General features: G+C 40.2%; 1 protein-coding gene across 12 annotated transcripts in view; it reads right to left on the bottom strand.

Moving 5' to 3' along the window:
- The window catches only part of kcnma1a (potassium large conductance calcium-activated channel, subfamily M, alpha member 1a), a 166,486-nt gene extending 152,259 nt beyond the window's left edge, over positions 1–14,227 (bottom strand). For all 12 annotated transcript variants that reach the window (XM_053501584.1, XM_053501585.1, XM_053501574.1 and 9 more), the window contains exon 1: positions 13,345–14,227. In XM_053501584.1, coding sequence (XP_053357559.1) covers positions 13,345–13,635 — 291 coding nt within the window. In that variant the 5' untranslated portion in view covers positions 13,636–14,227. The remainder of the gene's footprint in view (positions 1–13,344) is intronic.
- Positions 14,228–15,397: the final 1,170 nt, after the last annotated feature.

Below are 15,397 nucleotides of genomic sequence, written 5' to 3'. Positions count from 1 at the left end.
GAACAATCCCATTCACGATCGATTAATTAGTAGTGGACAGTACGCTCACTCGCCACCGCTTCTGTACACATTTATTCTGCTACCGTAAAAGCAATACGGCATATAAAAAAAAAAAATACTTGTATGGAAGTCCTGCCAGTGTGTGTCGATGGGGAAGTGTGCATTTGGAATTTTCTGATATGTTGGGTAAATCCAAATTTATCAGTACTTTAAAAACTTGTACATTTTACTGCTACCAGAATATGGGAATCATGTATAATAATATAGAACTCATAAAATGTGTATATTATTATTATTATTATTATTGAATCAGAAGTTATTTAACACCCTGTATTGCTCATCTATTTTGCCATACTTAAATTACTGTATTGAGAACTATATACTCCGAGTGGTGCAGTTGTAAAGTGCTCGCCCTATCATCCGGAGATCGCTGTCTCGATCCCCGGGTGATGCTGTAACCTCTCTCACAGCCGGAGGTCTGGAGAGAGTTGATTGGCCGAGCTCTCTCAGAGGGAAGGGATGAGAGGTACTTAGTGACGGGAGGAATTGGACACGACTAAATTAGGGAGAAAATCTGGAAAAAAGTCCCAAAAAATAAAGAATGTGTATTATGTGTGGTATAAATTGACTGAAATTGTTAAGTAGTTAAAAGTGGTAGGATTTTATTTTGTTTGTTTTATTTTTAGAAATAAAGTATTCAGAACAAATCAAATTAAATTGAAATCATTATTATTATTATCATCATCATCATCATCATCACAAAAACCAAAACCAAACATTAAAACATGTGATCTTATAAATCTGCGCCTTTATATCGTCCAAGTTATACTAAACAAAGCATATGTCACTCTATATCGCGCAATCCTGACCGCCCCATACATATTTCTTAAAGCATAGGAGTGCAATAAATGGCTTAAGAAAATACTCTGGGTTTTAAGGGCTACTTGCTCTGAGACAGTGCCGTCTTTGTACACCAAAGAGGGTTTAGTTCTTGATGTTTACTAAACCACTTTTGTGCTGGCAGGTAATGTATAACCTCAGACCTGTGGGAAACTCTGCCTTAACACATTGAGCTCCCACTCCCGTATTAGCACGTGCTGTAATTTGCCAGCAGCAAGTTAAAACATAAAAAGGATAGTCTTATTGAACATCACATTTTCATTGATGTGTCATTGATATATACTGTATACCTCTTAATATGACCTACACAAAATGGCAATCAAAAAGATTCACACTTCATACCCAAATCTTCATGCTTGTTTTAAAAATCAGTAAATCTCTCATGCATCATGTTCATACTCAAATGGTTTGTACAGTACAGACATTACACTGTAAAAAACCATGCACAATCTTTTCATTCTGTGCAACTGAGAAACACTGCAGGTCAAGGGAGCAGCCGTGATGGAGCTCTCCATGGTGCTGAAAGCCTGAATTTCATCAGAATCACTGAGGCTGGAAAACAGTCCGAAACATAAGACTTAACACTCTAGCAAAGCAATTGCTTTTTGCACATTGGACATAAAGGATCGACTGAATGCTAACAACCCGTTGCGACAGCACCACTCAAACCCATGACTGAGCAGAGTATTGTGAATGGTTGTGTCAAGGCTGACGGTTGGATGTGTACAGATGCATCGGTCTACAGGAACATGACATGGAACAAACATGGGAGGAAAGAATTAAGCTCTCCTACATTTTTTAACTCAAAAATACTGATTTGAAATTTTGGGATAAAGCAATTCATCAGATATCTGAATGCTGGGCACAAAGTATGCTTCTGAGAACGTCATCATGCCTGTGTGTTGCATTATGATTTTGACTATGCATGATATTTTATATAACCTATTATTCAGGTGTTTGCAATAGTAGGTACCACAGACATCAGATCGGATGGAGATTGCTTAAAAGTTGTAATACTATGAGAGGAGATGTTTACAATAATATGTAATTACCTTTACTGAAAGAGACTTGATAAAAAAGGCTTCTTCACACATTATGTATTCTAACCTATTATGCAACTTTACCTGCAGAGTATTGCACAATAAGGCAAGGAAATAAAAAATCCTTTATATAAAATACCAAAAAAAAAAGAGGTCACACTGACACCTGACGCAACTAGATCACTTGGATCATGGATATCCTCCTAAAAAACTTCAAGCAAAATGTGAGAGCTGCTTAAGTGGGCATAACTTCTTTGTTAACTGACCTACAGTAGATCATTCAAATTGCACGTGTTAGTAAAGTAGCACTTCCTCTGTTCAACAGTGTACTACTGAACATCGTGCCATTAAAAAAGTTCAGGTGCGAACTGTGGTACCCACTTTTGTGTCAGTAGTTGCAAGTTGATGTTCCCCCACTACATGTTTGGTCTTCAATGCTGGTTTCCCCTTCGTCTAAACTACATCATCCCTCTGTGCACATTGCTCAGTGGCATCATCTCTGTAACCATCTTGTAGCCTTCTGTGAATGTTGGACAGCCCAGAGTATCCCTCCTTTATCAAGAACTCAATGACGGAGTAATTGCATGGAGTAGTTGCTCTACCAAAATGTGCAATTTTAACAACCCATGTCAGTTAGCAATACAGTTAGGGCATCAATAGCGCTAAATGTAAAGCTAACGTGCAATTTAAGGAGTATGATCACTTATTCCACACGCTAAAAAGTGCCTTGTTTAAGAAGCTAGTTAGCATTGTAGTGATAACTAGAGAGGTACATTTCCTGAAGAAAATGTGAGTGGTGCTTGCCGTGGCGAAACTCTGACCCTCCATATCTCTACGACAATGGGATCTTGATAGCAACATGCTAATATAGCTAGCATCAAGCTAGCACCATGCTAATCAGCTAAACATCATGCTAATTACACTAGCATGATGATAGGACCATTCTATACATGTGATTAGGGAAAAGTTAGCATAATGCTAGCGACATGCTAATAGCGTTAGCATCATGCTAGCGATGTGCTGATGAAATTAGCATAAAGCTAGAAACATGCTAATTTTGTTAGTATCATGCTAGCAAAATGCTAATCGCGTTAGCATCATGCTAAAAGCATGCTAATGAGGGTGCTAGGGGGCGTGGCTCATGAGCATGATGATAAATGCAAAAGAGTGTCTCTACGACAGTCAGATCCACAGTTAAATCAATGTTAAGTCTGTAGGTGGTTAATTGCCCCCTGCGGGGGCAATTAACCACCCACCCCTTAGAAAAGTCACAGCACCCCGTTCCCGAAGATGGGCCGCACGGTTTGACACCTCACTCATGGGACTCAGTCAAAGTTGGTCTCAATGTTAAGTCTGTGGGTGGTTATTTGCCCCCTGCGGGGGAAATTAACCACCCACCCCTTCAAACAGTCAGAGCACCCTACTCCCGAATAAGCCGCACGGTTTGACACCTCATTCATGGGTCCACGACGAACGGTGCAAGACTCAGTCAAAGTTGTTCTCAGTGTTAAGTCTGTGGGCGGGTTAATTGCCCCCTGCGGGGGCAATTAACCACCCACCCCTCAGAAAAGTCACAGCACCCTGTTCCCGAAAATGGGCCGCACAGTTCGACACCTCACTCATGGTACTCGGTCAAAGTTGGTCTCAATGTTAGACCCTGCGGGGGCAATTAACCACCCACCCCTTCAAACAGTCAGAGCACCCTACTCTCGAATAAGCCGCACGGTTTGACACCTCATTCGTGGGTCTACGACGAACAGTGCGGGACTCAGTCAAAGTTGTTGTCAGTGTTAAGTCTGTGTTGTCAGTGTTAACCACCCACCCCTTCAAACAGTCAAAGCAACCTACTCCTGAATAAGCCGCACGGGTTGACACCTCATTCATAGGTCTACGACGAACGGTGCGGCACTAGTAATTTTTTAAAATTCCCATTATAAGTCAATGGGCAAAGTCGCCAAAATCCCCATTCAAATTCTAGGGGGCAACTTTGGGGACCTCTCTTGCCCCGGGGGTCGAACTTATTCCCCTGTGCGGGGTATCATCTGACACAGGCTGCAATCCTCTTCAAATGTGGTAAATCTGACGTCTCTACAAATTTCACTCTCTGTGCTACAATCCGTCAAAGTTGGCCTCAATGTTAAGTCTATGGGATTCTTTGGCCGGTTAACCGCCCACCCCTTATAAAAGTCATAGCACCCCATTCCCGTATAAGCCGCATGATTTGACACCTCACTCATGGGTCTATGACAAACGGTGCGGGACTAGTTACGCGCCAAACTTTTGTACGGAAGAATTTTGCAAGATAACAATAGTGATGCTTTGCAAGCACCACTACTTAAATAGACCAAGTGTTGTTTGTTTGTTTTTTTTTTAATTAATTAATGTTATCAGATGCGTTTTCTTACCGAAAGTGTTTCCATGACTGGTTTTGAATGTGGCTTTTGGCAGACAGTACTGCTCTTTCAACAGTATTACGGACTGCACAAACCTACTCCTACCGACATTTAGTGTAATTAACATTCGTTAGAACATGTCCCAGTGGTGTTACCGTCTATCACCACCACTCCTGAAATGCCTCTCGCTCAATCAGATTATTCGATTTAAGAATTAATACTTGTGCATTTGAAAAGAAAAAGAAAAAAAACATGTTATGTTTTACTACATTATACTAGTCTAGAGAAAGAAAACCTGTAAATATCCAATAAGCACAACATTCTGTAGGTATTTAGTAAATGAATTTATAATTAGAGTGAAAAATAATGGGAAGCTTATTCTGGTTGAGGCTGTTAATATTTATAATAATAATAATAATTTGTGACCCTTATTTAAAAAAGCATTTATTGCATTTCTATGCATTTCCATCTGCATTCACTAAACCTAGATGCGTGCAAACTGCTAAATGTATTAAGCAAATGAAAACTTGTGCAAAACTTTATTCTTTTCCAAAAATAAGGGTGATCATAACGGCCAGCTCCCTGATGCCTGCAAAACATACCCGATAATCCATAAATCAATATTTTAAGAGGGAATGAGCATGTGTGCAAGAAAGAGCATGCATGTACACATACACATTCTTCTCTTCCTGTGCTGAGAGAACCTTTAATCTTTTTTTATTGGGTGGGGTTTTATCGTCAACCTCTCTCTCTCCCTCTGTCTTCTCTCACACGCTTTGTCTCTATAGGACAAGTTTAGACTTATCGATATATTGATGAAGCAATAAATTGGACATGCTGGTACAGACAGAGCAAATCCAAAATCTAAAAAGGAAGTTTGTGTAAAGTACTAACAACTAAAAATCACTTTAAGGCTTTACAAATAAAAGCAGTCCCACTCTAACTCTGAACATATAGTCCTTCCCCAGTCCCCCAGGGGTCACTGGTGAAACCTAGTAGCACCGGGACTATTGATTGATTAATACTTTGAATGGCAACATCTATCAGCAAACAATATGGCGGTGTATTATCATCTATATTTAATGAGGTTTTCTCAGTGACACTGAGCTCTACCGTACAGTGTTTATACACCATGTCTACACAGTCTGTCATTTAAGCCGAACAGAACAGCTTACTCTCCTAAAGCTCTCACCTTTACAATGCAGTCCGCTTTAACAGGCTCACAAGCAGCAATTTAGCTGCTGAGGTTTAAGAAAAACTCATTAAAAGACTTTTATTTAGCCAACCAATAGGTAAGATGACAATAATAAGAATAAGGTTTAATCTAAGAGACTGCAGCCTAAAACATCATTAAATCTCCGACAGCTGAACACCTAACCTCTAAAGACCCACATAAACCATTCCATCCGATCACACTGATGTACTTTAGCGTGTGCTAGGAGCCAAACAGGTTATTAACATTTCCTGCCATCAGCCCAACAACCTGTTATTAGCATCTCAGCACACAAGAGAAAAATGGAAGCACATGAGTGAGCAGCTCCAGCATACGCAGCCCACATGCCTGAAGGTCACAAAAAACGTCCTCTAGCCAGTGCTTTTGCTCTCTTCAGCTCCCTTCATCATGCACGCTGCTCTGAGCGCCAGCTCATTCTGATGCACGCAAACCAGCAAGCAGCATGCTGAACAGTCAGTGCTGGCCATCACAGTCACAGCTCAGATGTCTTCTACAGAGCAGCATCTATAGTCCCAAAAATATATCCCAAATAGTGGATTACTGAAGGTTTATCAAGTGAAGGTAAATGAACACTCAAGCTTGTTTAGTTTTTTAAGTTAAGCTTTAACAAAGCAAAAAAAAAAAAAAAACTGTTAAAATAATTAAGAAGACCAGTAAACATCCTGTCCCTGTTTATAATTGCATTATTTATAGCAGATAACAAAGACCAGGTGAGCTGAAAGGATAATGAATATTAAAGCGATGGCAAACACAAAAGCCTAAACGTTTGTATTTAGGCATCGTTTTGAAAAGATCATTGAGTCACCTACTTAATAATTGATCGAGTCAGCTACCGACTGGAGGAGCACCTCAATCTTAGCATCCTTTAAACCATGCAACAGGCTTAATTGGAAATAACTAAGAGACAACTGATATTCCATGAAACATGAGCTATGGTTAATATTAGCCAGGGGTCAGAGGAGACACTAGTAAAAGTGGCTAGTCCTTACAAAACAAAGCAAACACCCCAGCAAATGAACTCTTCCCTGTGTCCATGCCCCAAAGCTAAGAGACAAACCTTGCAGCGCTTTATGGCTCCGTGCAGTTCTTCTAGCCGTGTTTTCTAAGCCTGAGAGAACGAGAGGTACTAATTGTTTTCCTCTGCCAGTGAGCCTGCTACTGGATCAGGGGGCTTAGTTCAGCATGGCAATCCCTGCTGAGAGAAATGCCTCCCCTGAGCTCTTTCTCAGAGTCACCCATACCGTCCTTTTTGAATTGTACCGCTAAATATGTTGGGCCTTCTAACGTCCTATTTATAGCGTGACGACAAACAAGAAATGTAATTGCGTGACAGGAGCTTTTTTCTTCTTTTACTGTTAGTTGAGCTTTCATTTACAGTATACATCAGGATTGAAATGTGTTTTATATGACCAGTGTCTTCATTAAAAATCATTAAAATAAAAAAAAAATGGTTGCAGTACGAATCCTGGTCAAAAGAAATAACTTTTAAAATGGGATACTTCTTTTTAGTGTATTCAATATGAGACATTTAATCAGATTTTATTTTATTTGTATAGCGCTTCTAACAAATGGTCTTTGTCACAATGCAGCTTTACAGATTATAAAATTTATGTAAATAAATTAGAACATGCATGGAAAAAAGTATAGACTAACTATGAAACAAGGAATAAGACACGGGTAACAGGGCAAGGAAAAACTTCCCGAAATAATAGAAAGAAAACTTCAGAAGAACCCAACTCAAGAGAGAACCCATCCTTATTTGGGTGATAGTGGATAGTAACAAGAGCATACAATCCATCCCCTGGCTCTGATGCAAGAAATTCAGTGGTGGAAACTGGTCAGGCTTTGTCCCGCACTCATACGCGCCAACAATGCATGACTAAAATACAAGAGCCCAGTTGCTGGCACACAAACCAACTGCCAACCCACAGGCTTCTTACATAAATGACTCTATCAAATGATCCCTGGCCGCTGCACTGTAACACAGGCACCCAGTACTGGTCCATGCTGTTCACTGCAGTCTGCACTTGACTGAACAAATATTTTACATGTCCATTGCTGAAAGTGCTATATAAATAATTTTCATTCAGTTGACTTAAATGCCTTAACACAAGGGCTATAAAATAAGCATACCGTCACGTCTCCACGAGTGTACTACATAAATCTGACTGATTGCATGAAATCATTCACAAATCATCCATAAAATACACTGACAGATGAAATGAATAACACTGATTGTCATGTTACAATGACAGCAAGTTAACAGTCAGTTTTCAAAGTTGATGTGTTGGAGGCAGGAAAAATTGGCAAGTGTAACAATCTAAGCAACTCTAAGACAGGACTGAAGTGTGATGGCGAGACATCTCAAAAACATGTGGTTTGTGTTGGTTAGTACCTACCAAAAGTCATTATTGGAAGGACAACTGGTGACCAAGTCATGGATGCCCAAGAAGCAAAGGCTGAATGCTTGTACATCACTTACCTAAAGAAAAGATGGCATGACAAGCCACTATGGGAAAAAGGCAAGCTGGCAGATGCAGTGTGATGCTCTGGCAATGTTCTTTAGGGAAATCTTGAGTCCTAACATTCATGTGGATGTTACTTCGTCATACATCTACCTAAACACTGTTATAAGCCAAGTACACCCTTTCATGGCAACAGTGTTCCCTAAAGGTGGCCTTTTCCAATACAATAATGCTCCTGCCACATGGTAGAAACAGTTTAATGAACATGAACATTCTGTAAAAGTGTTGACTTCGCGCCCATACTACCCAGACCTAAACCTGATCAAGCATTAGAAGGAAATGTTCAAACAAAATGTCTGATCTATGAAGGCATAGATTTAATGTTTAAGCTGGTCTTAATGTTATAGCTGATGGGTTCATAGTATTAAAGGAGGACTCTGATTGCACTGTTTTGATGAGGACCGAGTAGATAAGATGCAGGAGCTGTCTTAGTTTGTTTTCTCAATGTCTGAAGAAGCAGGATCTTTAAACTGTATGTTTCCTCTGTTTGTGATTTGTTTTGTGCTCCAGTGTCATAATTAAAATATGCAGAAAACCAACATGCTACTTTTAAAAATCATTTATGAAAATAAATTATAAAGACATTTATTTCTTTTACACTGCGTATATGTACTACCTCACTAGTTGCTCCTTTTTAGCTAAGACTTTTTGGCCTAATCAATTGTGCTTCCAAGCAACTAAATTATTGTAGTGATAAAGCAGACTGAAGATTTCAATTGCCCAGTTGTCTAGCTACATAAGTTCTGATACAATGCATGCTTTGTGCCTTCCTGGTTATTATACTGCCAGTGTGAACCTCAATTATATTTGAAAAATGTTACAATCCAAGCAGTTGACCTAAGAAAACACAATAAGCCAGGTTCAACGCTCAGATCTGCTGTTTTTTTTTTTTCCTGTTTCCTAGCTGCCTTCCTATTCACTAATACACCTGACCCAACATGTCAGCTACATATTAAGCCCTCCAGGAGTTGGGTCAGGTGTGTTGGGAACTAGAGGAACTGTGCCAGCCAGTGGGTTTCCAGGACAAGAGTTTAGAAACCCCGCCATAAGCAATGAAACTCTATGGCCTCTGTGCGGGGCACACCGCGGAGGTGTTAAAGAGGGACAGCTGAACTTTGGGTGTGTGCTGTTCGCCTGTCGGCTCAACGACAGCCGCTGCGTTGCCAAGCATGAAAGGGTACACACACATATACAAGACCCTCTGAACATGCATTTGCAATCCTGTCTGCATTAAAGTGAAAACAAACATCATCCCTCGGACACGGAAACGTCTTTCTGTGCTTATTATAGATGTTGTACGAAAATAAGAACTCGACTGTTTCAGCTCTGAGAGGATTTAAAGCATTAGAAAGTATTTTCCACAAACCCACAGACTATAAAAAACAGCTCTTTTCAGACCGATTAATATTGTGGAATCTACTGTAGAAATTTACTTTGAAAGAAAAATGCGTCATTTTCTATTATAATTAATAATTAATTATAACTTTTTTTAAATGGTCACCTGGAAGAAATAAGTTTTATGCACAGATGTTCTCCCTACCCTCAGTAACAAGGTAAAGGTGCTCACGTTTACACACATTTTTGCTGTAGGAAAAGCAAGCATACAAAAGTACATTGCTTTAGTCTCTATGTTTCTTAACCAGTGGAGATATGGAGAAAAAAAAATAATTCAGTGATGCATCATCATACATTTGTGTGGTAATTCAAAGATTTTACCAATTAAGGCATTAAGTGATAAAAATATGTGACAGAGAACATTTCCTAAAGATGCATTCAGATGGTTTGTACCAGTCTACAGTTGTCTGGGGTGCATGTATAGCTGTTACTTTGACTTTTAGCCAAGTATTGTTTAACATATACCCTCCAAGGTAAAATTTGGACCATTTATGACCTTTTATGACCTTTTATGACAGCTGTTGTGAATCAGACAATGGCAAACACGTCCATTCAACGTTCATTTTGGAACTATTTTTCAACCATGACGGGACGTTCCTGGACGTAATTTCCATGGTCATCAAACGTCCAAATGTTTGCTGGAAAGTAACTGCTGAAGTGTGTATACATTTTTTGGTCCCCTTCTGCATTTGAGGTGGTACTGTTCTTCTGTAATCCTGCAGGTGGTGCGCTCTAAACATTCACACATCCACAGGTGGTGCTGTACATAGAAGCAAAATACGTTTTAATATTTACAAAATCACTTAAAATTGCAATATAGATCGAATCGGCACCTAGGCATTGTGAGAATATTGTACAAGGTGGTCCCTGGTGATTCCCATCCCTAATAACCAGGCTAACTAGCATGTAAACATTAGTGAGACCTGTAAATCGGTGTAAGTGCAGCTGACTGGCTCAAAACTGTCAAGTGCTATTATTATGTAGGACCAGCTATTAATAACTTTAATGTGGTTTTATGCTTAATCATTACTAGGTCATGAAAGCTGTGCGCTACATCAAGTAGGATTTAATTTAACACAGTAGGTGATTTTATTTAAAAAGCTGCAAAGTTATAACATGTCAGAATCTATCTCACTTCTCATGTCGCAGTCTGCATCCTGTTACTAGCACGATACCAAGAAGGCCTAGTCGCCACAGTCATCCTATTACTGCTTCTAACAAGCACTGGGTGTAAAAACCTACACCCAAAATTCTCCCTTCTAGAATCACAAGTGTCTATGATAATCCTTCTCAGCACTGTTCTCATATCCTAAAGGGGATACCAGATATTGTGAGACATTCCCAATAGCATGGTCGTGAATTACCATTAGATACACAACAACCGGGCATTAGCACTCCTAATTTACAAACTGAATGAGACGTGTTGTCCTCGTTTGTAACATAGCTCTGTGTGAGTCTGGCCAAACGAAGTGAACAGTTTTAATTCCAGCGCTTCCCAGTTGCTAAAGATCCAGAAACAGGTCTGATTGTGTTTCACAACTTCCCTCTGAAGAGGCAGAGGTACCGTGTCAGTGTCGGATGGACTGCTTGCTCTGTTGGAACGCGTGTTCATGTAGGTAATTAAAAGGTAATGAAGACTGGAGACTTCACAGACGTCATTAACCCTTTTCATTTAAATAAGTAACAAGCCTGGCACACTCATACCCAGGGAATGATTCAAATAAATAAAATGTACCACTGTGACATCATCAAACCGTTCTCAAAAAATTTGACAAAGAGTTATTAAGCTCAAACAATATCAGTCAACTTAACAAAGAAATGTGGATATCTAACATTCAGTCATATGATTGTATACAATATTACTGGCAAACAACTATTAAAATCTTCAGTTACTAAAAAAAAACAAAAACAAAGTTTGTTTGTACATGTTCGTGGCTATTGTTTATTTTATGCACCTATGAAATTATGAAATAACTTCCACTTTTTTCCTATTTTCCTGCTTTATCTTGGCCTATGTCACAGTGAATCCAACATCTATCCTTGGAACACTAGGTACAAGGTAGGAATACACCCTAAACAGGGTGCAGAACACCAGACAAATCTGAGGAAACCCACAATTATGTAATAATAATGTAAATCTTTGTACATATACAAAAATAAATTAAATTTTATTTTAAAATATATTCCCAAAATCAAAAACAATGCTTTTTTTTTCTTTAATAAAGACTAGACAGCATCCAGGACCATTTTTGCATGGCCAACCACTTACAGGCCTGATGAGATGAACAGCTGTGTAAATCCCAGAGAGTCTGTAGGTTACTTTATGGTGTGCCTGTTTAGAGCCACCAGCTGCAGGGAGTTTACGTCATTAGAGAGGATCACTGGGCATGTGAGAGAAACACCCGTACGTACAGCCAAACATGGCTTTCCCCACAGCTCACTCCTGCCACAAGACTTTACCACCATTTCAGCATCACACTTCAGAAATAAAGGAATTTCACTAACACATCTTACCTAATGATAAAAAGAAAAGGTGATATGTTAGTGATTTTAGATGAAAAGGTGATTTTAGATTTTTTTTTTAAATACAGACTCTCCTGTCAATCTTTTATTTCTCCATCTGGAAAAAGAAAAAAAAAAGCTCACGAGCATCCTCTATGTGCCCTTAACTGTCCTGTCATGAAGCCCATTTTGCATTGGCCTCAACGATGGACTAGAAACCAAAACCCTTACAATTATTAGCTTGGATTGATAATGTAAAAGAACAGGGCGAATGACAGCACATTTACACCAACTGTAGTTAAAAATAAATTTAAATAAACTGAATTTCATTGAATTTCATTAACAATTCAGGTTAATATGAGTTCATAACCTCTATACAACTGATGAGCTATTTTCAAGTGTCATATGTTCTGTGGTTCGTTGTTTATGTTGTATTTTTGTGATCTTCAGCATTTTCCCTTTTAGTGAAACAACTGTCAAAACAGCTCTAAATAAAAAATAATATGACCAAATGAAGCCCCGGTCTAAATAAATTTAGAGCCATTTTGTCAGCCACTTCATGGAAACAGAAACTCTTTCATGGCCATTGTAAACACACCCACACAGACAGTTAAGCAAGGAATGGCAGCTCAAAATGGTGAATCTCTTTTGGTGTTGCTGAATGGCAAAAACAACTACAGGTAAAAACAGGAGGATGTGGAAATCTGGAGGACCATCCCAAACACTGGCTTTCACACCCACCTGCCTCTGTTAGTGATTCTCCCAATTCCAAAGTGGCCAAAATGAAAAACCACAGCACACACAAACAGGGCATCATTTGGGGAGGAAAAAAATTAACAAATAAAAGCTTTAATGTGAAAATTCTTACATTTTTCCAAGAAGGCCCATGACAGTAAAAACCCACTAAGTGTTGAGAGTATATTTATGGGTTGTTTTTCTGACGTTTGTAGAGCACTGGCCCTAATTATCCGTTCACCAGGAATTCTACTGACATATGAGTAAAAATAATAATGATAAATTCTCCACACAGTACACAGCAAAGGAGGCTGTTATTCATTACATCATATCGCTGTATAAAGTGGAATAGCATGCAAACCCACGATTATAAGACTTGCTGTGCACATCTATTTTTAACCTCATACAGAGAACAGAGCATATGATACACTGATGTGATGATATTTCTTCCATTTCTCGATCCTTAGAGTGAAGTTAGACACCAGGCCTACACTATGATCAGCTTCTCTCAAAATGTAAAGTCTGAATATTCCCCTGAATATTCCAAGCAGTATTTCTGATCAACTGATAAGACTATGTAATGTAGAGGCAGAGTGAACAGGACAGAATGGGGTTGTTACCTTGTTTTTGATGCTACAATGGCAGCAGACAGTCCACAGGTACTTGAGGGTCCTCCACAGGAGGATGATAAAGAGACCCCCAAAGAACGTCACCATGGACGAGGCGAGGAAAGCCCACCACATGCGCTGGCCATTGTTATCGCACGGCACGTCAGGAGTGAACGGGATGGTCACATCCATCTTGGATATGGAGACAGAAGAGTCCGAGTTTTTATTGTAGTTGATATTATTAGTCATTCTAGAGCTGCCGTCGGCGCCGCGAGAGAGGTTGCGATCTGCCACAGCTAGCATCGAGCAGCTTTGGAGAGCTCCTGCCAGCGCCCCCAGCCCCAGCCATCAGCCATATTGCTTCGAACAGCCCTCTCCGTCTCCGTCTCTGTCTCTATCTCTCTCTCTCTGTCTCTGTGTGTGTGTGTGTGTGTGTGTGTGTCTCTGCGCAACAGTAGCCGTTCTCTAGCCCCAGTTGTTCCTCGGTATAAAACGATGATTTTTCACCCAAACCGTCGCTTCGTTTGAAACCAGCAGAGAAACAGGAGGTCCTTCTCCTTCTGCGCGACACATTTAAATCCGCGTAAAAAACGACTTTTCACATATATTCGACAACAACTATCAGCCAAGAAGGCATTCTATACGGTGGTCTGGTCGGCCTTCTCGGAAATATTTAATCAAAATAAAAATAAAATTAACAAATCAAGCTCGAGCGCGTCCAAGATCAAGGGCTGCCATTCAGGGACAGCGACGACAAATCGATATTTCTGTCAAAGACGCCGACTAATTAATAAATATTTTAGGTTGACAAATTCTTCGCGTTAGAGACGTTTGCGGGTGAGAAACGGCGTTATAGCCGTTACTGAACCGGCGGTTGGAGCTGCCAGGGTGCGCGTGCTGTCCCCCCGTCAGCTGCTCCGCTTCCTTCGCTCAGAGCGCGCGGATACGCACGCACGCACACACGAAACAAGCGCTCGCGCGCGCGCGCTGCCAGGCAGATTTACAGGTAGAAGGGGCGGAGCCAAAGCGCAATAATAAAGATGGCCATAGTGCCGGAGAACAGTTAGTCGGTTAGGCTGTGTGTGCGTGCGCGCGCGCGTGCGTGTGTTTTTGGTTCAGGCTGAATCATTTCTGCAGGATACACAGGCGACATGACGCACAGCGCGCGCGTACATGGCGACTTGCTCTCTGCTGCTCCATCACAACAAGGTGTAGCAGAGCTACTGTCGCATCTTGGCGGCTTCTCAGTGTCACGATCCGCTCAGAAACACGGAATCGACTACAAAAGATGATGCACTGATACTGTAACAGCCAGTCTCATACAGGTGGTGGACCTGCTCTTCCCTGGCATGTGTGATCTCCATGGTTTTCATCTAGCATTGTATGAAAGATATTTTGCAAAATAAGTTTCAATACTTAATATTTTGAGGAAAGATTAAAGATTAGAAAGACCCACCATATATTAGGTGTTTAGCTTTAACAATGATCAGTGTTAAATAAAATAAATTGAATTGAATCAGTCATAACATTATGACCACTCACCTAATATCGAGTAGGTCCCCAAAAACAGCAATGCGCTGTGTTTTCTTTCCAGCTACTTTACTTACAGTAGATACATTTTCAATATCTCATTGCAATGGCGGCTGGAAGTGGGTGGAATTATATTAGGCAGCAAGTGATCTTTTTTTTCCTAAAATTGATGTGTTGGAAGCTGAAAAAATGGACAAGCTTAAGGATTTAAGTGACTTTGCAAGGGCCAAATTGTGACTAGAAGACTTTGTCAGAGCAAGTATGAAAATTATATTTTCAAAATATAGTAGTGGTTAGCTCTGTCGCCTTGATTGACCAGGCTTGATTCCCGTTTCTGTGTGCATGGAGTTTGCATGTTCTCCCCGTGCTTGGTGGGTTTCCTCCGGGTACTCCGCTTTCCTCACACAGTCCATAGATATGCATGTTTGCCTAATTGGCGTTCCCAAAATTGACTGTAGTGTGTAAATGAGTGTGTGTGTGTGTGTGTGTGTGTGTGCCCTGTGATGTATTGGCACCCTGTCCAGGGTGTACCTTG

The sequence above is a fragment of the Clarias gariepinus genome, chromosome 8, assembly GCF_024256425.1.
Source record: "Clarias gariepinus isolate MV-2021 ecotype Netherlands chromosome 8, CGAR_prim_01v2, whole genome shotgun sequence".
NCBI classification, from domain to species: Eukaryota; Metazoa; Chordata; class Actinopteri; order Siluriformes; family Clariidae; genus Clarias; species Clarias gariepinus.
This window is presented reverse-complemented; position numbering and strand designations above follow the sequence as displayed.